The sequence below is a fragment of the Notechis scutatus genome, chromosome 1 (assembly GCF_049901735.1).
Source record: "Notechis scutatus isolate UNSWTSFEM ecotype Mainland chromosome 1, rNotScu1.2, whole genome shotgun sequence".
Lineage (NCBI taxonomy): Eukaryota > Metazoa > Chordata > Lepidosauria > Squamata > Elapidae > Notechis > Notechis scutatus.
In genome coordinates, this window is record NC_142009.1 from 89,464,814 (window position 1) to 89,483,666 (window position 18,853).

Consider the following 18,853-nt stretch of genomic DNA (forward strand, 5'->3'; position numbering starts at 1 on the left):
GTTTTATATTTTTGTGTTTTGTGTGTTCATGTTTTGTTTGAAAATTAATAAAACCTCGGAGGAATGTTGGATGAGAATAATGGTAATCAAGTCAGAGAGAAATGTAGATGATGATTATAAACTGGATAAATATAGAAAATAATAATAATAATAATGAAATTGAATACGAAAAGAGAAATAATGAGAAATTTGTTAAGAGATATCTATATGTCCATATTGAAATGGTGTAAAGCAGAATTATGTTGTATAAAATAATATTTTACTTGACTTGTAAAATTAATAATGGAAAGAGGTTTTATGTATTTAATGGTTAATGATGGTTTGTTTGTCTTTAAAATCAATAAAATTTGTTTTTTAAAAAAAAGGTATATTGTGATCTTCCCATCGAAATGGTACCTATTCTTCTACTTCCAGTTGTGTGCTTTCTAATTGCTTGGTGGGCAGGAGCTGGGACAAGGAATGGGAGCTCACCTTGTTGTGCAGTGCTTGGGTCTCAAACTTGGACTGTTAGCTTTTCAGCTGACAAGCTCAGCATCTTTAAACACTGAACTATCGTGCCCCATTCTATTCTAGATGAATAGTTAGTATTTTGTATGGTAACTCAAAATGGGTGTCAATAATGTAGTTAAAATTATAAGAAATCTACTCACAAATTAGTTTATTGCTGTTATTTCATGATTATGTCTTTCTTTCTATGAATCGTTGCATACTACAATTGTGTTCAAGCCCTACAAGCTTTTTTTCATAATTCAAAAATTACAAATTTAGGGGGGAGGCGAAGTGAATAGGAGTTACGTTTCATGAACTGTACATTTATTTGTTGGAATCACTGTTCACTGTTTTATAAATAAAAGCTGTCCTTCCTTCCAATCTGAAAACAGCACTTAGTTAAAGGCTCAGAAAAACTATCTACAAATGATAGCATACTTCATAGAATGTATTAACCAACATAATCTTCACAATGCATTCTTACAGTATATACAACATATTTCTTTATGAATTTCATACATTTCTTTAGTAATTTTTCTTTAGCTTTATAGAAGAATCAGTTACTACCATGCTGTGTTAGATTATAATGTATAAAGATTATGCTATGAAAATGCTCCTTGTAGCCATGAATATATATAACGCAGAATAAAAACAATTGATACATAAAATGAAGGAACCTATTGCTTGCTCTCAGCTTCAGTTCCTCTGCTACTTATATGAATATAACTTCATTGGGTACTTTTTTATTTGTAAAAGAAACCAAGCAAATGCTTCATTAAATAAAAATGACTCCAAGGCAGGAATTATAGACTCCATGGTTGGAAATTGGGCTAATAAAAACTCACATTATTTGGCCTAAAGATTCTAATTTTGTTGTTCAAAAACTGTCCATAACTATTTGTGAGATTATCAGTTGGTCAGGCTTTTTAAGCTATCAATATGTATGGCTACTCCTACTGATTTCTGTAAATAAGTCAGATAAACTTATGAAATTACATTTAAAGGAAAGAGCTCACTTTTAGGAATAAAAATTAACTGGAAAAATCTTATATGAAATATTTAAAACTTTTCAAATTATACCTGTAGAATATTGGAACTTATCTGGGAACAATTCTGCAACTTATAATAAGTATTAATTTAGCCAAAAATGAAGAGGGAAAGGAGGAATATAAAACTAGAAAACCAAAAATAATTCTTATATATTTAATGTATTTCTGTTGTCACTTCAGGAGCTAGAATGAAACAAAAAATGTAAAAGAGTCTTACTTACCCCAACCAATCACACAAAATTTTAATATGTATTGACGAATGTACGTATTGAACACTTTTACTAGAGCTATATACATATGAACAGCTTCAAGGCCCATCCAGGTGAAAGTTGCCAGAAGAAAGTAGTGCAGGAGAGCAGCAATAGCTATGCAGAGGCCTTCTATGTCAAATGATGCAATCCAACTATCCAGGAGAAAGACCAGATTCAGGCCCAGCAAAGCTGTGCTCAAATTCATTAGGATTTTGGACGGATAATCTCTTCGCAGTTTTCTGGTGATAAATGGATAGCAAATTACAATGTAATCAAGTAAGAATTCCATCCTATTCATTTTCTGACATTTTTTTCTTGAACCTCAGAATTATTTAGGCCATAATGGAACACGCAGATGTACTTGTGTCAACTGATAAAAGGTAAGTCCGTTTATAAACTTGTCCACTGAGAAAGTAATGTATATGAATTTGCTTTTAAGTGATATATTTATTCTAGCAGATTGTTTTGTAATTTGGGCTTGATTTCTAATTTTCCATAGAAACCAGGATATTATCAGGAATACAAAACTCCATGCCTGAATCTTTAAAATAAATTCAGGTATCATATGGACTTATGTGTGTGTGATATATGGGCATTTATGTTAGAGAGAATAAATAAGTAAGAGCTGCATTTTAATATGATATCCCAGATTCTTACCTAGTTTAGGAATTAAATAGTTATTTAGCTATTTTATTTATAGGCATCTGGTTTGTTTGCAACACCAAAACCACATTCCTGCCACCTCTCAAAGGTCCAAGCTCTGGACCTAACCTACAACCAGGATGCTACTTGCTTTGAGTTCCCAGTGGTTTATTAACCCGGATCTCAGCACACAATAAATTCCCCAAAATATAGGACTAAAGTTCGTGCTGGGAGCCTCCACCTCCCAGAGCCTTTTGAATGCTGGAGCTATGTCCTTCCGCCTTTGGAGAAACTGGCAGGCTTGATCAGCTGATCGTCGGGCTGCCGGCAGAGTCAATGAACAGCCTGCTTGCTGTGATAACAAGATGAGCAACAAAGCCGGCTTGCAGGCAATTACAATCCAGGCGAATGCAAGCCGGCTGACAATAAGCTTTTAGTCGGTGTCATGTGGGGCCATGCCACTTGGGGGCCAGGATGCCGTTTGCAGCTTCGGTCTCCCCACCATCCACCTCCTGTCCTGGGGTCCCTCCCTCAGGTATGGCAAACCCCGGATCAGTGGGGACTGGGGTTTGACACCACAAAGAAAACACATGTCTTACTTTATCTATCTGCTGGTACAGCAGACTAAGGATCAGATTTTACTTTTATGGCATTTTCCTGATTTCTCATATTCATAGTCAATAATTTGAATTTTAAATCTGATTTTGTAGCTCTCTCTACAGAATGATTTTGGGCAATACTGATTAGATTGAAATACGGTGGTGTAATTAAAATTATTATTTAACAAATACTTACTCAAAAGCAATATATGTCAGAAGGGTTGCAGCAGAAAATATGGCTGATATTCCACAACCGATATATGTTATGAAAGTGAGGACTCTGGTATTTCCAGAATCTATTTGTGAAGCTGTTCTTGGCAAATCCTATACAGAAAAAGAAACAAAGTATATAAACTGTTAGAAAGACATTTTTGAAAACTGTTTGTTTTCTCCTGGGACAACAACATAGATGAAAGTCAGAGGCAATCTGGCCAAAAGTACTGCCCACGATATATTTAATACTTTGCTGTCACACCTTTTGTTTCCTTCCTGTTGTTCCTGAAGTCATGAGGGTATGTTGTATATCAACTGAAATGAGCAGTAAATACAAAACACTATAGTTTTATGTCATATCATCCTGCAGATTACAAAACAATCAGTAAGCAATCCTTCCACCTGCAGTTTTTATTTTCTCAACGTTCCTTAGAAATCAGGTTGATAAAAATAAATGGAATATTGGAAAAATGAAAGGAGATAAAACACTTTAAAATTTGGATTTGTTCCTAGGCATTGGGGTAGGTGGGTTAGGAAGCTAGTAATAGTTCATGAGATGCTGCCATTAGTTACGATGTAATTGTTGATTGGGTTTTTCTCTTGGCTATCATTATAGGCTTCTTACATTGCTGTTTATAGACGCTTCTCTTGTAATGTGCCCAGAATCATCGCATCAAGATGAGTGACCATATAAATTGATTAAATGAATGAGTAAAATGAGGATTGGTATCCAAATGTTTTTAAGAATATTTTCTTCCAACAGCTCACCCATTTCTCCCAGCCGGGTCTCAAACATTAAACAGAACACAACTGGAATCTTGTGGAAATAATACAAAGGCTAAAAGGAAGGTAATCTTATATGGAAAAATGGAATGGAACAGATTTCATTGCTATTTCTCAACTATAAAATTTCCCACTTCTAAGAATTGCTTAAAACTGCTGGCCAGATTTAAAGACATGTTGTTTGTATGGAATGTGATAATGTGATGTCACCTTCAGATTTTCTGCTCACACAGATCTGAATGAAGATTCACTAAAGTACAGGGGTGGACAATCTGCAGTTTCTGTCTATAGGGTCATTTTCTAAGTGATTTATCTTTCTCAGAACAACAGTGTGAACATGCTCGTAAAAGGGAACATACCAGAATGAGATTCTTACAGCACAATTACACTCATACCTATTTATACCGAAGCCCCACTTAGCTCCATAGACGTTCCCCCAGGTAAGTAAGAATAGTCTTTCAGCATTAAAAATTTCAGAAAAAGTACTGAACTATGATATTGACAGCCTCTGAAGTTGGTGCTGTTAACTTTCTTGAAAGAGACAAAAAGTGTTCCGTATTAAAGCACTCAGGCATTAAAGAGGTATAAACATCATCTGGTAATGGGCACCACTGCCTCATCCTGTTTTAAATACAGCTGTCGATTGAGAAGTCTCATACGTTTCTGCACAGAAATAATTTATTTTATTTTATTTATTTGATTTGCCAATTGTTTACAAGATAATAAGTATAAGTGTATACTGAAATATTTCTGGACTTTCTCAATTGTGTTAATATCAGATACGTAATGAGGGTTCCAGACTGATGAACTGTATTCGAGTATTGGTCTAACAAATGTTTTGTATGCTCTGGTTAGTAGTGTGATATTACCAGAGAAAAAGCTACGTAGGATTAGGTTAACAACTCTTAATGCCTTTTTGGCTATGTAGTTGCAGTGGGCTCTAGCACTTAGATCATTAGAGGTGAGTATTCCAAGGTCCTTTACAGAGCTTGGGTCATCAACAAGATCTTGGCTATTCAGCTTGTATTTTATTTTCTGATTTTTTTGCCAATATGTAGGACAGAGCATTTATTTGTTGAGATTTGAAGTTGCCATTTGTTTGACCATTCAGATACATAGTCAAGATCTTTTTGTAGGGTAGCAGTATTGTCTGTGGTATTGAACAGCTTTACATCATCAGCGAAGAGAACGCAATTGCTCTTAATATGATCACAGAGGTCGTTTATGTAGAGTATGAAGAGAGTTGGTCCTAGAACACTGCCCTGGGGACACCACTATTGACAGGTACTGGATTTGATAGGACGCTCCCGATTTTGACCATTTGTTGTCTGTTTGACAGGAATGCTTCTATCCAGTTATTCAGTTGTCCAGAGATACCATAGGATTTTATTTTTAGGAGTAGTTTGTCGTGTACCACTGAATCAAAGGCTTTACAGAAGTCTATGTAGATTGCGTCTATTGCTTTGCCTTGGTCGAGTTGTGTCATCCATATGTTTTTGCAGTGTAAGAGTTGCAGATTACAGGATAGTTTTTTTTCTGAAACCAAATTGTTTATTGGAGAGTAGGTTGTTTGTCTCTAAGTGGAGGATGATGGATTGGTTAATAATTGATTCCATGACTTTACAGGTGACGCAGCATAAGGAGATTGGCCTGTAATTTTCAACTAGGCTTGGGTCTCCCTTTTTGAAGATGGGAATGACTGTGGCTTGTGACCATAGGTTAGGCAAGGAGCTGGTCCTGAAAGATTTTCAAAGATTATGCTTAGAGGTTTGGCTATGGCAGTGGATAGCTTTCTTAAGAAGTAGGCACATATTCCATCGGTCCAATAGATAGAGATGGTTTTAGATTGCGTAGTGATTTTTAACATTGTCTTCTGTGAAATCGATATGTATTAGATCATTGTTGTTATCTGTGGTACGGCTAGGAAATACTGGGCATGATCCATTGCTGTTTACAAATACTGAGCCGAAGAATGTGTTAAAGATGTTGGCTTTAATGGTGTCGTCGTTGCAGTCTTTACCATCAGATGGGGATGACTGTGGCTTGTGACCATAGGTTAGGCAAGGAGCTGGTCCTGAAAGATTTTTCAAAGTAATAATCCTGGAAGTATTATTGGGATACGCAAATAAAAGAACTGCCCCCAAAACTAAAATTTTCAGGCTGGAATGCTGCCAAGATTCTGTAGGCTTTTCCCTATCTTTGTTTCTAAAACCCTTACAAAAATACTCACAGCAAGAGAAAGGACCCATTGAATTTATTTCAAAGAACGCTCTCCTTTTTGAAAAATATATAGAAGTAGAACATAATAATATTGAGAAGGAATAGAAATCTAACCCTAACCTTAATCCTCACCCAACATCACCAGGCCTATGGGAGCCATATACAGTATTAACTTTGTGGGTATGATGTACTATGAATCATAGGAGGGAAGTAGAAAGGAAGAAGTAGATAAAAACTCAGTATTTGAACCTAGTTTGTTTTAAAAAAAATTAAACCAGGAAAAGTTTTATGTACATACTTAACTTTTAGCATAAAAATATACCACCAAATATCTTAGAAGCTGTCAATATCAAGACAAAAGTTGAAATGGTTACTGAAAAGAGCTCATTGTCAAAAAAGTTACAGATAGAATTTTATAGATTTTTAAGAAGTTCAGTATTTAACACATATTTTCCTTGCCTGCAGAGGGTTCAACAGGGCCAAAAAATTTTTTAAAAGGAAAATATTCTGAAATAACTTCCAGAAAAGTTATTTTCCTAAAACAGCAACAGAAATATAATTCCTATAGCAGATTCTCACTCTGGACTAGAATATGTAAGAAAATGCAAAAGAACTATATATAGTCTTCTATGTTGCATTATTAACTGTATGCATAGGGATCAAAGCAGAATAAAATCATATGATGTCTCTATCAACGTTGAACATTGCTGATGAGGATGTGTTTCTCATGTTTTCCTATGTTGATAACATTCAATGACACATTCTCCTCTAATATTGTACCTAATATCATATTGTGTGGTATCAAGAATACTACAATTCAGATTAAAAGAATAAAAAATGTATGGTATGTTCAAAAGTACCTCATTTAAGTAAAATTGCAAAAGTACCTCAGGGAAGATAGCAATTTGTGAATGTTATGAAAGAATAAGACCGGTACTTACCATCAATATGCCAAAATGTGTAAGATGATTGCAGAGACAGATAGTCTCATTTTCATTTGACTCGGGAAGTGCATAGCAGCCTGTTTTATTCCAGCCACCTTGGCCTCCTATAATAATTAATTATTATTGTTACTGATGATCATGATGATGATCATCCTTTTAAAATTGTTCATGTATGTTTCATATGTACAACATATGACAATAACTTATGAGAATTATTTAAAATATAGGATTTAAACGTGCAGTAAATATATATATATATATATATATATATATATATATATATATATATATATATACATATATACACACACACACACATACACACACACACACACATATATAATTATGTATGTATGTATGTATGTATGTATGTATGTATGTATATATGTATATGTGCATATATATATATATTCTTAAGTTTTATATACATACATACATACATACATACATACATACATACATACATACATATGCAGGTCTTGGTCTTGGCTTGTTCAGGTCTTTTCCCGTGTAAGATTGAGAGCATCTTGGCAATGTTTCGATGAGGTCCCACTCGTGGGAAGGTCGGCTATGTTGTCATTTCTTGATTGGTTGATGGAGTTGATGTTTGCAGATTGGCTGGCTTTTTTGTAAGAACATGTGTGGCTGAGGTATTGGCTGTGTGTCTATCAGCCTCCTATGTTGTAATGACCGGGTAATGGGCTATGTGATGACCTTCTGAGTTCTATTGTTTTGACATCCTGGGTCTTGTGCTGTAATCTCCTGGGTCATGATTGTGTTGCAACATTCTGAGGTTTAGTGGTGTAACCTCCTGAGTTCTGTGATGTGATATCCTGAGCGGATGGCTGTGATGTGACGTTCCGGGTTTTGGTTTGGCTCTGAGTTTGAGGCCTGGATATGTGTTCATGGCATGTGTCTGTTTGCTTGGTTTGGGGGTCAGGGTGTGTGGCAGCTGGTGATGCAGCCGTGATCTGGTTTCTGGATGGTGGTTGTCTTTCGTCTATGGGATGGGTCTCAATCTTACACGGGAAAAGACCTGAACACGCCAAGACCTGCATACCTGTACCCGTGAAAATCTACAAAAATATCTATCTATCTATCTATCTATCTATCTATCTATCTATCTATCTATCTATCTATCACACACACACACACACACACACACACACCACGATGAAAGCAAAAATGGACAAAGTTAAAGAGGCAGGCAACACATGAAAAAGATCAAACATTAAACTCCACAGAAATGGAAAGTTTATTAGCAATTACTTAAAGAGTTAAAAAGTAGCCAGTAAATTTTTGTAAGATGCTGTATTGCTTTAAATGGTACCAAAGAAAAGGCTGTATCTCAAATCCCAATTTTATCAGTCCTGTTTAAGGGAAGACCATGAACAGAGATGGACATTCTCATTTTGGCAGGGGGAAAAACTATCCTATGTTCAAATTTTTGTTGAGGGTAAAACCCTGCTTTCTCCTATAGTGGTTCCTCCCCTGCTTTTTCACAGTTTGGGCAATTCAAACAAATATGATGGAATGATGAAACATACAGTAGCTTTAACAAACTGATTCTGCAGGGGCATCTACAGTACAGTCAATTATATCAAAATGGCAAGTGTGACAGAGCAACTGAAGCACTGCCAATTTTATATGTGATACTTGACATGGACATTAAAAATGAGACTGTTCAATTGCCTGGTTGCACTTCCTGTTATGACATTGTTGATTGTCATTGAAAAGGTTCCTATAACTCTGTGATAACAAGATGAGCAACAAGCTAATTTAAAATATTGAGCAGTTTACCTCAATGGATGACAATATGCTTCTACCTGTTTTAATGGAAGGATTTAAGAACTGTTCACAACTGTTATAAATGATTACTAAATACTTTCAACAAAATCTTACTTTAATATTATCAATCCTTCTAGTTGGGCTACACAAAGGCAGACCAAAAAAGTTATGGATGAAGATTAAGATGAAGTTTAGTTGTAGCCAGATAAAGGTTATGGACAACTATGCCCCATCTCTTTGTCCTTCGTAATGCATTATTTGAAACAGATCCTCCAGCTGATATTTGATAGAGGTTGAAGCCCTAAAAAAAGTCTCTATTACCACTATTAGGGACTAATGTAAAATCTAACCTATGCTGACTTGGATGCATCTCAAGACTTCCAACAACTACCCTCCATCAACACATCTTTTCATTACTCTAGAACAGTGGTTCTCAACCTTTTTTTTTCTTTCTTTACCATGGACCTCCTTTAAATACCTTTTATGGCCAAAGACCATAGCCACAGACCACCAAGATTTAACTCAAGATTTAAATCACAAGATTTCTTCAAGCCTTCATGGAATCCTTGTGATGACATGTGGCCCTCCAGTGGTCCGTGGACCACAGGTTGAGAATCACTGATCTAGAAAATGAAGTATCTGGATAGGCATAGTTGCTTGGTTATAATCACTTTCCAGTCTGGATAGGAGAAGTTGCTTAGTTGTAAATATTCTCCAGTCCATTTTCTGATTCCTGAGTGTGGTCTGAATTGTAACAAGATTACAGAAGTAGTAAATCCCAAAGAAATACATGGAAACTATTCATCTATAATGGATGGTTGGATTATATTACATAATTAGATTATATTAAAGGGTTCACCACTAGAGGGAGGCTCAGTGCCACTGATAGACTAAACTTTTAGATTTTACATCTTGTATAAATGATTAGTAGGTTTGAATGTGAATTGTCTTACTGCTAAGTAAATAAAAAGTTTTCAGAAATGCCCCATATTTTCCGTATCAAAGAAAAGGGGAAAAATAAACTTACTGTTCTTGTTCATGTCCCAAAAAACACAAGTAGCATTAGGAGCCTTCTAAAAATTAAACAAACACGACAAAAAATGTGTTTCCATTAGGTACATGAATTAAAAAGTAATATCTTCTAAAACATTATTTATTAAGCAAGGAAACTAATTCTCCATCTCCATTTCTTTCCATTTATTGTTCTAAATTTGTAAACACATAAAGAACTAAAGTACAAATTAGAAACAATCTTAAATTACCATTTTCAATTAAAAATCCAAACTTCTAAACATGCACGCTTAATCAGTTGGATAACTACTGGAGAAAAGCAATCATTGTGGAATTTAACCCTTCAGCTCTGTTATGCTCTCCTGAAGAAAATCCATTTTCTAAGATGTTGTAATTTTGTGGCTGTCTCAAAACTGCGGGATTAGAAATTATTAAACTTAGTCCTCTAACAAAGAGCTAATTTGAATGAAAAAAATAGAAAGTGCTTGCAGGAGTTAACTGGATAATGTGGATTAAGGAATGCTATAATCACCACAGGTGCTATTTTGTTTTGTAGATTCACAGCAAGGAAAAGCAGTGAAAGCTGCTGTATTTGTTACTCTGCTCTTCCCTTTCTCCAGTTTCTCCCATTAACATTGTGAAAAAGTATAGAAATAATGGGTCATGGATTCCTGTACATGAAACTGGAACCTACATGCAACCTCTCTCATTAGTGAAGAAAAAGGAATGCTAACACATTTCTTTAAGGATATACTTGCTGCTTATATTGTTTTCAATTCACAAAGGACAATAACATTTACCTTCAGTTTTTGTCCCCCAGCTTCCTGATTTCAGGGTTGAATTTGGAGAAAGAAACAACTGCGGGCCACAGAAAATAATTCAGAGGTTGCCAATACATGTGTATTATGTAGAGGTATTTCTGTTACTAAAAACCATTTTGTTTTGCCCTCCTGTTCAGTACAAATGAATATTTTGTTGCTCTAACTTAATCAATTATATTTTAAACAAAAGCTGAAGAACTCTTACCTGGATGTTATCATGTTTGAATGTATGCTTGATTGTAATTTTCACAGACTCCTTGAGATCACGGATAGTAGTATTTCCCACACTGCAGGCTACCACGTAACTTGTTAAATTGGAAGGAGCTTCTGTATCCTTTAAGATATTAGTTTAAAGATTTATAGGAAAATGGGATTTTGTAAACCTCCATTTAGTAACAAGAATTCATACATTTATTTCTCCACATTACCAGATTAAATATTGCCAGTACATAATTCTTAACATTACCTGATTGTAAAACATCCCGTTCATTAATTTAAAATGTTGTTTTTTCCTCACAGAAAGTCTGCTGTTTCGCTTACTACTGCAATGCATAATTTTGCAGTCATTCTGAGAAAATATTTTCCTTTTGATATTTGTTTGGAGTCAATTCACAAACAATCCTGACCGATGTCTGATGATATAATTAGATTAATTCCCAATCTAAGAAGGAATAGCTTTTCTTATCATATTAACAAAACCTGTCTACAGAAAGGAGATCATACTTATTTTCAGCTTTACTATTACTTTATACATTACCCTATTATGAAAATCCAAGCATGTTTTCACAGGCTGCCAATCTAAATTATGATTATCATCCAATTATTTCAGTACACTGCTTCACATAAACTATGGTTCAAACCTGATCTGCAATCTAAATTGGGACTGAGCAAGGACTATAGTTACCTTCCAGTCTTTACTCATTGTACATTATCTTTTGATAAAGAGATAGAAAAGAAAAAGACCTAGTGGTTTGTTAACACCCATACATAAAATAATTAACGTTTAATGCATGAGCAGGGAAGCTGTTTCCAGTTTAATACAATACTCCTTTTAAAGACAGTAGGTTGAAGCTCTCTTTTGGTAGCTTATATGCTAAAAACTCTTACACCCAAGGTGGGTAAAGCCATCTGCTCCCTGTCATATATGCACAACAAATACCAGTACATGATACTGTACTTTACAAATCTAATCGGACAGGGAAGCAAACATCTCTGCTCATATACTGGTATCTACTTTCTAGTTCTCCCCTAGGCCTGGTAGAGAGAAACTTTGAAGGCAATTTAAGATAAAGATAAAGGTTCCCCTCGCACATACATGCTAGCCGTTTCCGGCTTTAGGGGGTGGTGCTCATCTCTGTTACAAAGCCGAACAGCCAGCATTCTCCGAAGATGTATCCGTGGTCATATGGCCAGCATAACTAAACACCGAAGGAACACGGAACGCTGTTACCTTCCCACCAAAGTGGAGCCTATTTTTCTACTTGCATTTTTACATGCTTTCAAACTGCTAGGTTGGCAGAAGCTGGGACAAGAAACAGGAGCTCACTCCATTATGCGGTGCTAGGGATTCAAACTGCTGACCTTTCTGATTGACAAGCTCAGCATCTTAGCCACTGAGCCACTATGAAGATAATTTAGTTCATGTCAAACTAGGACAGTTCAAAAGACCAGAAAATCTTTACCTGCCTTTTCCCCTCTGGAAGCTGAATAACATTCCCTAATTATGTTTCATTAGGATGATGTCATAACAAAGTTCCAATTACTGTATGCCTTTGATTTTCCTGCCCATTCCAAATTTCTTTGTTGTAAAGGCTTTTTTAAAAAATGTAGACTATGAACTCTACATATTACCAAGTGTGTTTAAAAGACAATAACGATTGGTCATGGTTATTTGCCAAGTTATATAACCTTTAATATATTCTGATTAAAAAAAACCTGTGATATATTCCAGCACAATGCAGATAATTTGTAGATTGTTATGAATTGTAGGAAACAAACTTTTGACAAACAAAGCTTCCTTCTGGAACTCTGCTTTAGTATAATATAAAAATATATTTTCCTGATAGTTTTCTAAAACACAGGACCTCTTAGAGTAGCAGACTGAAGATGGTTCTATGAAGATTGAAGATCTGGCATGTAGACAAAGAAGGAAGAGAACATCACCCACCAATGGTTCAGAGAGTTGCTCCTCACCAGGAGACCACAGAAAAGTTGTCCCTTGTAGGTTTAGACTAGCAAACAGCCATCTTGTTCAAACCACGGTCAATGGCTTTCAAAGGACATAAAGTACCCATATTTCATTTCCTAATCACATTTGGAAATTACTTATTAACTACTTTTCAGCTATTAGAAACCTTTGGAGTAACAAATCTGAAAACATCAGGTGAGTCTGCCTTCAATTCTTAACGAAATAAAGTTTAAGAACGTTTTGTTTTAAAAAATGAAATAAACAGCAAAAAGCTAATTAAAACTTTGACTTCAGGAAATGCTCAACTGATAAAGAGTCTGAAAAGAACTATAAAGAAACTGATAAATTTGAACTGAGGTTTTGGAATTAATTATAAATTGAACTGTTTTGAATATTTGTAAAACATATTAAGATTTTAAAAATTGGCCACTAGAGGAAACTAAAGATTTATTTTAAAGGAGAACACATAAACTTGATTAACAGTTACAGAATGGTGCAAAATATTCTAACGCTGAAAATATTGAAAGACACTTTTGAAAAATAGAGTCAACAGTTAATCTTAACAATGTATGTCTCTATACACTGTCTAAAAGTTGTTAGAGAAATTTTACTTGACAAGACAGCTTCTGTTAAAGGTTGATTTACAAATGACAGGCTACAAAAATTATATGAAAGATGATGTTACAGTGGACATATAGTAGAAAAGAAAAATATGTCTCAATAGTTTAAAAGGATATATAAACAATAAACCAAGATAATAACCTGGATTATTTTTTATACATTATCAATGGGATTTGTTAAAACTTTGAATAACTAGGTGAGAAGGGATAAATAAATAAAATAAAATATATAATAAATAAATAATAATATAATTGAAAATATATCTACCACATTATATGAATGGACTAAAATTAAGATTTGTTAGAAGTAAAAGGAAGGAATATAAAGTTGCTCTATTTGATCAAAGTTAACTGAACTGTTGTTATTTCTGGCAATCCTTAATGGCTTTTGCAGTTATCAGGATTGTAATGATGAAGTTTTGTTTATGGATAACAGATGGATATGGGAAGAAGAGATCATTTGTTCTAATTTAAAGGAAGGTGAAAAGTTGTTGTTTATACTTCTTGTGATGAAGGTTGGAAGTGACTGTATTTTTCTTTACTATATTCTTACTTACTAAACTTTGTATCTTTTTTCTTTTTCTTTGCACCTTTTACTTTTTCTTTTTTTTTAGCTTTTCTTTTAGTTTGTGTTAGCTTTTCTATTGTAATTGTTATCTTTAATAAAAGTATTTTAAAAAAGAATTTATTTTGAACAAGCAAAAAAACAGAAGAGACGTAATTATTGTATTTATGAACAAATACTTACATTTAAATTGAAATTATTAGCACCAAACTCTATTTTGAACAAAACAGATTATTATATTCCAATCCCAGGTATCACTCAGGATTTATTTCTATTGGATTTTGTTAGGAATATAAGTCACCTAACAGGTATTTGGGTTAGAAATATATAAACCAGGATAAACATTTTAAAACTGTATCTTTAAGAAAATGCAAAACTGTAATTAGGTGTGGTTTCTCAAACGGCCATAAGATGGAGCCAGAAACCTGGGTTGTTTAGTCTGAGTCTCAGAAGACAGTGTATCTCTGTTTCCTTCTGTTGGAAAGTATTGCAGTTCCTCCATTTTTCCTAATTGACTGGTGTTTTCTGGATTTAATGTAAGTCTGTTACTGAACTGTTTTTGACACTGGACTTTGTTACTGGATTATCCCTGGATTGAAAACTGACTGATTTAACCTGTGAATGACTTTGGATTGCCTATTTTGAACTTTGCTTAAACCTTTCTGGAAGTAAAAACCTACATTTATTGTACAGTGTATCTGTGTGCTGTGTGTGTATTATTCAAACACTACTCTCAAATACGTCTCCCTGTATGCGCTCATTCTCCTAACAGGGAATTACCTTAACAGACTTAGAAGCTCTAGTGTATGAATATGCTACTGGTATTGACTTCATATGTTCTTTAGAAAATCTTGAGGCAGATTAATATTACTTATTAATTGAAAATTTTCCCCAGATTAAATGTAAATGTTTATTGATGAAGACATTTCTATTTTGCCTTTCAGGGCATATTGCACCATAAAAGAGCATGCAAAAACAAAACAAAACAAAAACACCAGTAAAATTAATAAAAGAGAGTGGAATAATAATGTTTTCAAAATTCTTTTAAAAACCAGAAATAAAGAGATCCATATGTATTTCACTGAATAATACATTCCAAAGTTATGCAGCAATTGAGAAGAATTTCTACCCATCAATGCATTGTTCAGCGTGACAGCAGGATCTCTTTAGCAGATCACAGAACTGAAGAAAGCTCATAAAGCAATACCTGCATATCAAAGAAATATTTACATTCTCTTTTCAAATCCTATAGTTCTGGTATTCTTTAGCCTCCCCTCCTATAACTATGCATTTTATAAATTTACCAAATAAATTATCAAGACTTGTTTTTTAAATACCAAAATTAAAAATAAGATTTTTTTTTAATGACCAGTGTAATCCCTTGCTTTGGGATGGGGTCAAGGTAACTGATTAGAGCTGAGCGTTTACTGGCCGGATGCCCTTCCTGTCCTTTATGCAGAGTTCACAGCAGACAATTATTCATTGCATACAGAGAGAGAAATATCTGCCGCTACCTAGGATTGAACTCAGAGCATTCTGATTGTGAGGTGACAACTCCACTTTTAGGTCACCATGACTCTCAAAGTTAAAAAGAAAAAAAATCAACAAAAATTAAAGCAATAGAAAGAAAAAGAGCCACTATTGGTATTTTTAAAAATGTACCCATTAATTTCACCATGCAGTTCACTTGATGTCTAAATCGGCCTTTACAATAAAAAGGTCTTTTACTATATTTGCCAATCATAGAAAAAATTTCAAAAGATTTTATCAGATAATGAACACATAGAGGTAAAATGAATGTCATCCTATTCTTCTCTCTAAATTTATAGTGTCTGAATAGGGTCATAAAAACAGTACCATCTCACCAAAATTATAAAGATAAATTTCAGTATTCTTACATTCTTTACATAATAATTAAACATATTGATGCCTACCTGGAAGAGTCCATTTTTATTGAAAAAAGTGAATTGAGCCCTGGATATTGTTTCAAGATCTTCTTGATTTAAATTATTTAGCAAACTTGGAGGCAAATAAATAGTAGCAAGAGAATTGTCTTGGTTTTTATCAAAATCAATCTAAAACAGAAAAATGAAAAAAAAACTCTATCAAAATAAAAATAGAAACAATTTACCATATTGAATGAGGGAATATATTGTTTGATTATCTGATTCCTAATTATTTAGTTAATAACAAGTTTTAGCCCTTCCTCAGCATTATGAAAACCAATATTTATTTTGTTTCAGTTCATAAGATTATGCCCTTATAAAGAAAATTAAAAAAAAAAATCTATTAAACATAAATATCAATTTAATATTGTTTATTTTTACAAATCAACATCAATGTTACTTTATTGAAAATATTTTCATTTAGCAGTCTATATATAAATTCAGTTGATTCATAAAATCAACTTCTAATTTTTTTCAAAGCTATTGTTTACTAATTTAAAGGGTGGATAATAGTGCTACATATATTTTGGTTTGGATTCATTGGGAAGTAAATAATTAAGTGAGTCTTTCTCACCAACCTCCCTCCCAGTGAAGCAACAACTAATAGTTGCAATCAGCCCTTGAGGCCACTTTCAAGAACTGCTCAACTCATAAATCCTAAATTAGACTACTTTCAGCATGGGCCAGATACAATGTTTATCACAGAATAATACTAATTTTCAAATTCTAATATCTTGTGTCAGGCTTTCTATTTAACTTGCTGTTGAAAGTTCTTAGAACAGTACACAACAATACAATACAACTCAAACCCCTTATCAGGTAGGACACAGGCCCAAAGCCTGAAACCAGAGATGGATCACATTCTTCAACCTAAAAACAGAACACTGCTTATGTGCCCTGCTGGGAACCACAAGGAGTGTGGCCAAAAATGTTATAAGGTCTTCAGAGAGAGTAGGACTAAATTGCTCAGGCTGATGCCAAAAGGGTAGTAACCTCTCCATATCAGCTAACATTCACTAACAAACCTATGAGGTTCCCCTCCCGTATCTACTTAAAAATGCCCTTGTCAGAAAACATTCACAGAAAGCTGAATTGACCCTGGGTGGTGGAAGGCAGAAGAATAAATCAGGAACCTGTGTCCCAGTAAACCAAATTGTTTCTATTCATTGACATATCTCAAAGATAGTGTGGCTAGCATGCTGACCTAGTAAGATAGGATAAATAATAATAAGGTCACATGGGTGGCTTTATCTAAAACATTCCACGCTGTGATTGCCTTTCTCTTTGTCTTGTCTTTGCTATGTAATAGGCCAAAGGTATACAAGCTCTGGTGCTGTTTTTGCTCATGCTTGTTCAGCAGAGTGTCAATGTGTTGGGAGCCCAGTATACACTGTTGCATGTAAATAAAATTATAGTGTATCTTCAACATGATTTGATTTCTTTAGATGAATCATGTTTTGACAATAACAATATTTAAGGGCTTAAAGAACTCATTTGCCCTAAAACCACCCCATGGGAAAAATCTAACATGTATTTTTGGAGGGTGAGAGATGGCAGCAATTTTTAAGCAATAAAAAGGATGCTTTACCTCCCAAACTCTCCTTCTTACAAACATCTGGCCTCAATCACTCTAGGGAGTGCTAGAAGCCCCAAATGGATGGTAAACACATATGGGTTATACAGTATGCATTGCTCATCCCTGTCTTGAATTGACAGACTTAGCATAAATCACTGAATAAGTCAATGGAATTCCTGTCAACATGTCTTGCTTGAAAATAATCCTAGATGTTTATACAGTATGTAAATGTTCTTGATATACCTGAAAATCAGAAGCATTGTTCTGGGGACCGACACTGAAGGAAGAGCCATTGAATAAAGATGAATTCAAAGATGAAACTCCAAGCGCTAAGTTTCGGGTTGAAATGCTCATGGAGGGACCTATAAACCGAATCTTCAATGCCAAGGCATCAATTGTCTTTATAGCTCTAAAATCAAACATACACATAAAATTCATGAAAATAATGAGTTTAAAAACACTTTGGAGTCTAAAGAAACTTTGCATGCATTAGTAGGCTTTATTTTTGGTATAGATTTACTTAATTATAAAGAAAAAAAAAACTAAACTCAGAATATTCAGATATTTGTGAGCAAAAAGACTGAACTACAGTCTTTCTTTGCTCTATTCTTGGCCTTGCTGGAGAAGGAAAAAGTTAATTCTTTCTCAAAGCTTCATTTTTCTCTTAGAATGGTGGTATTTTGAATATATGTTTCTTTTTAACATAGATTATGATGCAGCTTTTAGACCTAAGTCTATTTTTTTATTTTTCTCATAGTGATGGGGAAATCTTGTCATAATTGGTAGATACTGGAGAGATATCCAGGATTCTTGATAGTTGTTGGCCCTACAATACAATTATAACTATTCACAAAACCAGTTGTATCCCATCTATTAGCATGGCCAGAATGGGAAAGAATTTGCAAAAGCTTTATTGGGCATTATAATTTCCATTCTACTGCCATGCCGGGAGCCATGATTGCTCCAAACAAATGTGTCTCTTCTCTGGGCATCTGTTCCTTTGGATTACATTTGCAGTTAAGACTTAATTGATGTTACTTGAGCTAACGAGTTACCATAATTAGATTCAATGAAACACTTCTTTGCTTTCTATCTAATACTAGTGAATGTTATTAGCATCACTAGCATGTCCTGTCACACTTATATTT

The 18,853-nt window shown here is 34.3% G+C and overlaps 1 protein-coding gene across 3 annotated transcripts in view; it reads right to left on the bottom strand.

Annotated features, from left to right (window-relative positions):
• The window catches only part of ADGRG6 (adhesion G protein-coupled receptor G6), a 109,121-nt gene that overhangs the window by 23,545 nt on the left and 66,723 nt on the right, over positions 1-18,853 (bottom strand). For all 3 annotated transcript variants that reach the window (XM_087970681.1, XM_087970676.1, XM_087970671.1), the window contains 7 exons: positions 17,949-18,114; positions 16,118-16,258; positions 11,016-11,144; positions 10,006-10,051; positions 7,188-7,294; positions 3,227-3,354; positions 1,760-2,028 (listed from right to left, as the gene is read on the bottom strand). In XM_087970681.1, the coding sequence (XP_087826807.1) occupies positions 1,760-2,028; positions 3,227-3,354; positions 7,188-7,294; positions 10,006-10,051; positions 11,016-11,144; positions 16,118-16,258; positions 17,949-18,114 (986 nt within the window). The remainder of the gene's footprint in view (positions 1-1,759; positions 2,029-3,226; positions 3,355-7,187; positions 7,295-10,005; positions 10,052-11,015; positions 11,145-16,117; positions 16,259-17,948; positions 18,115-18,853) is intronic.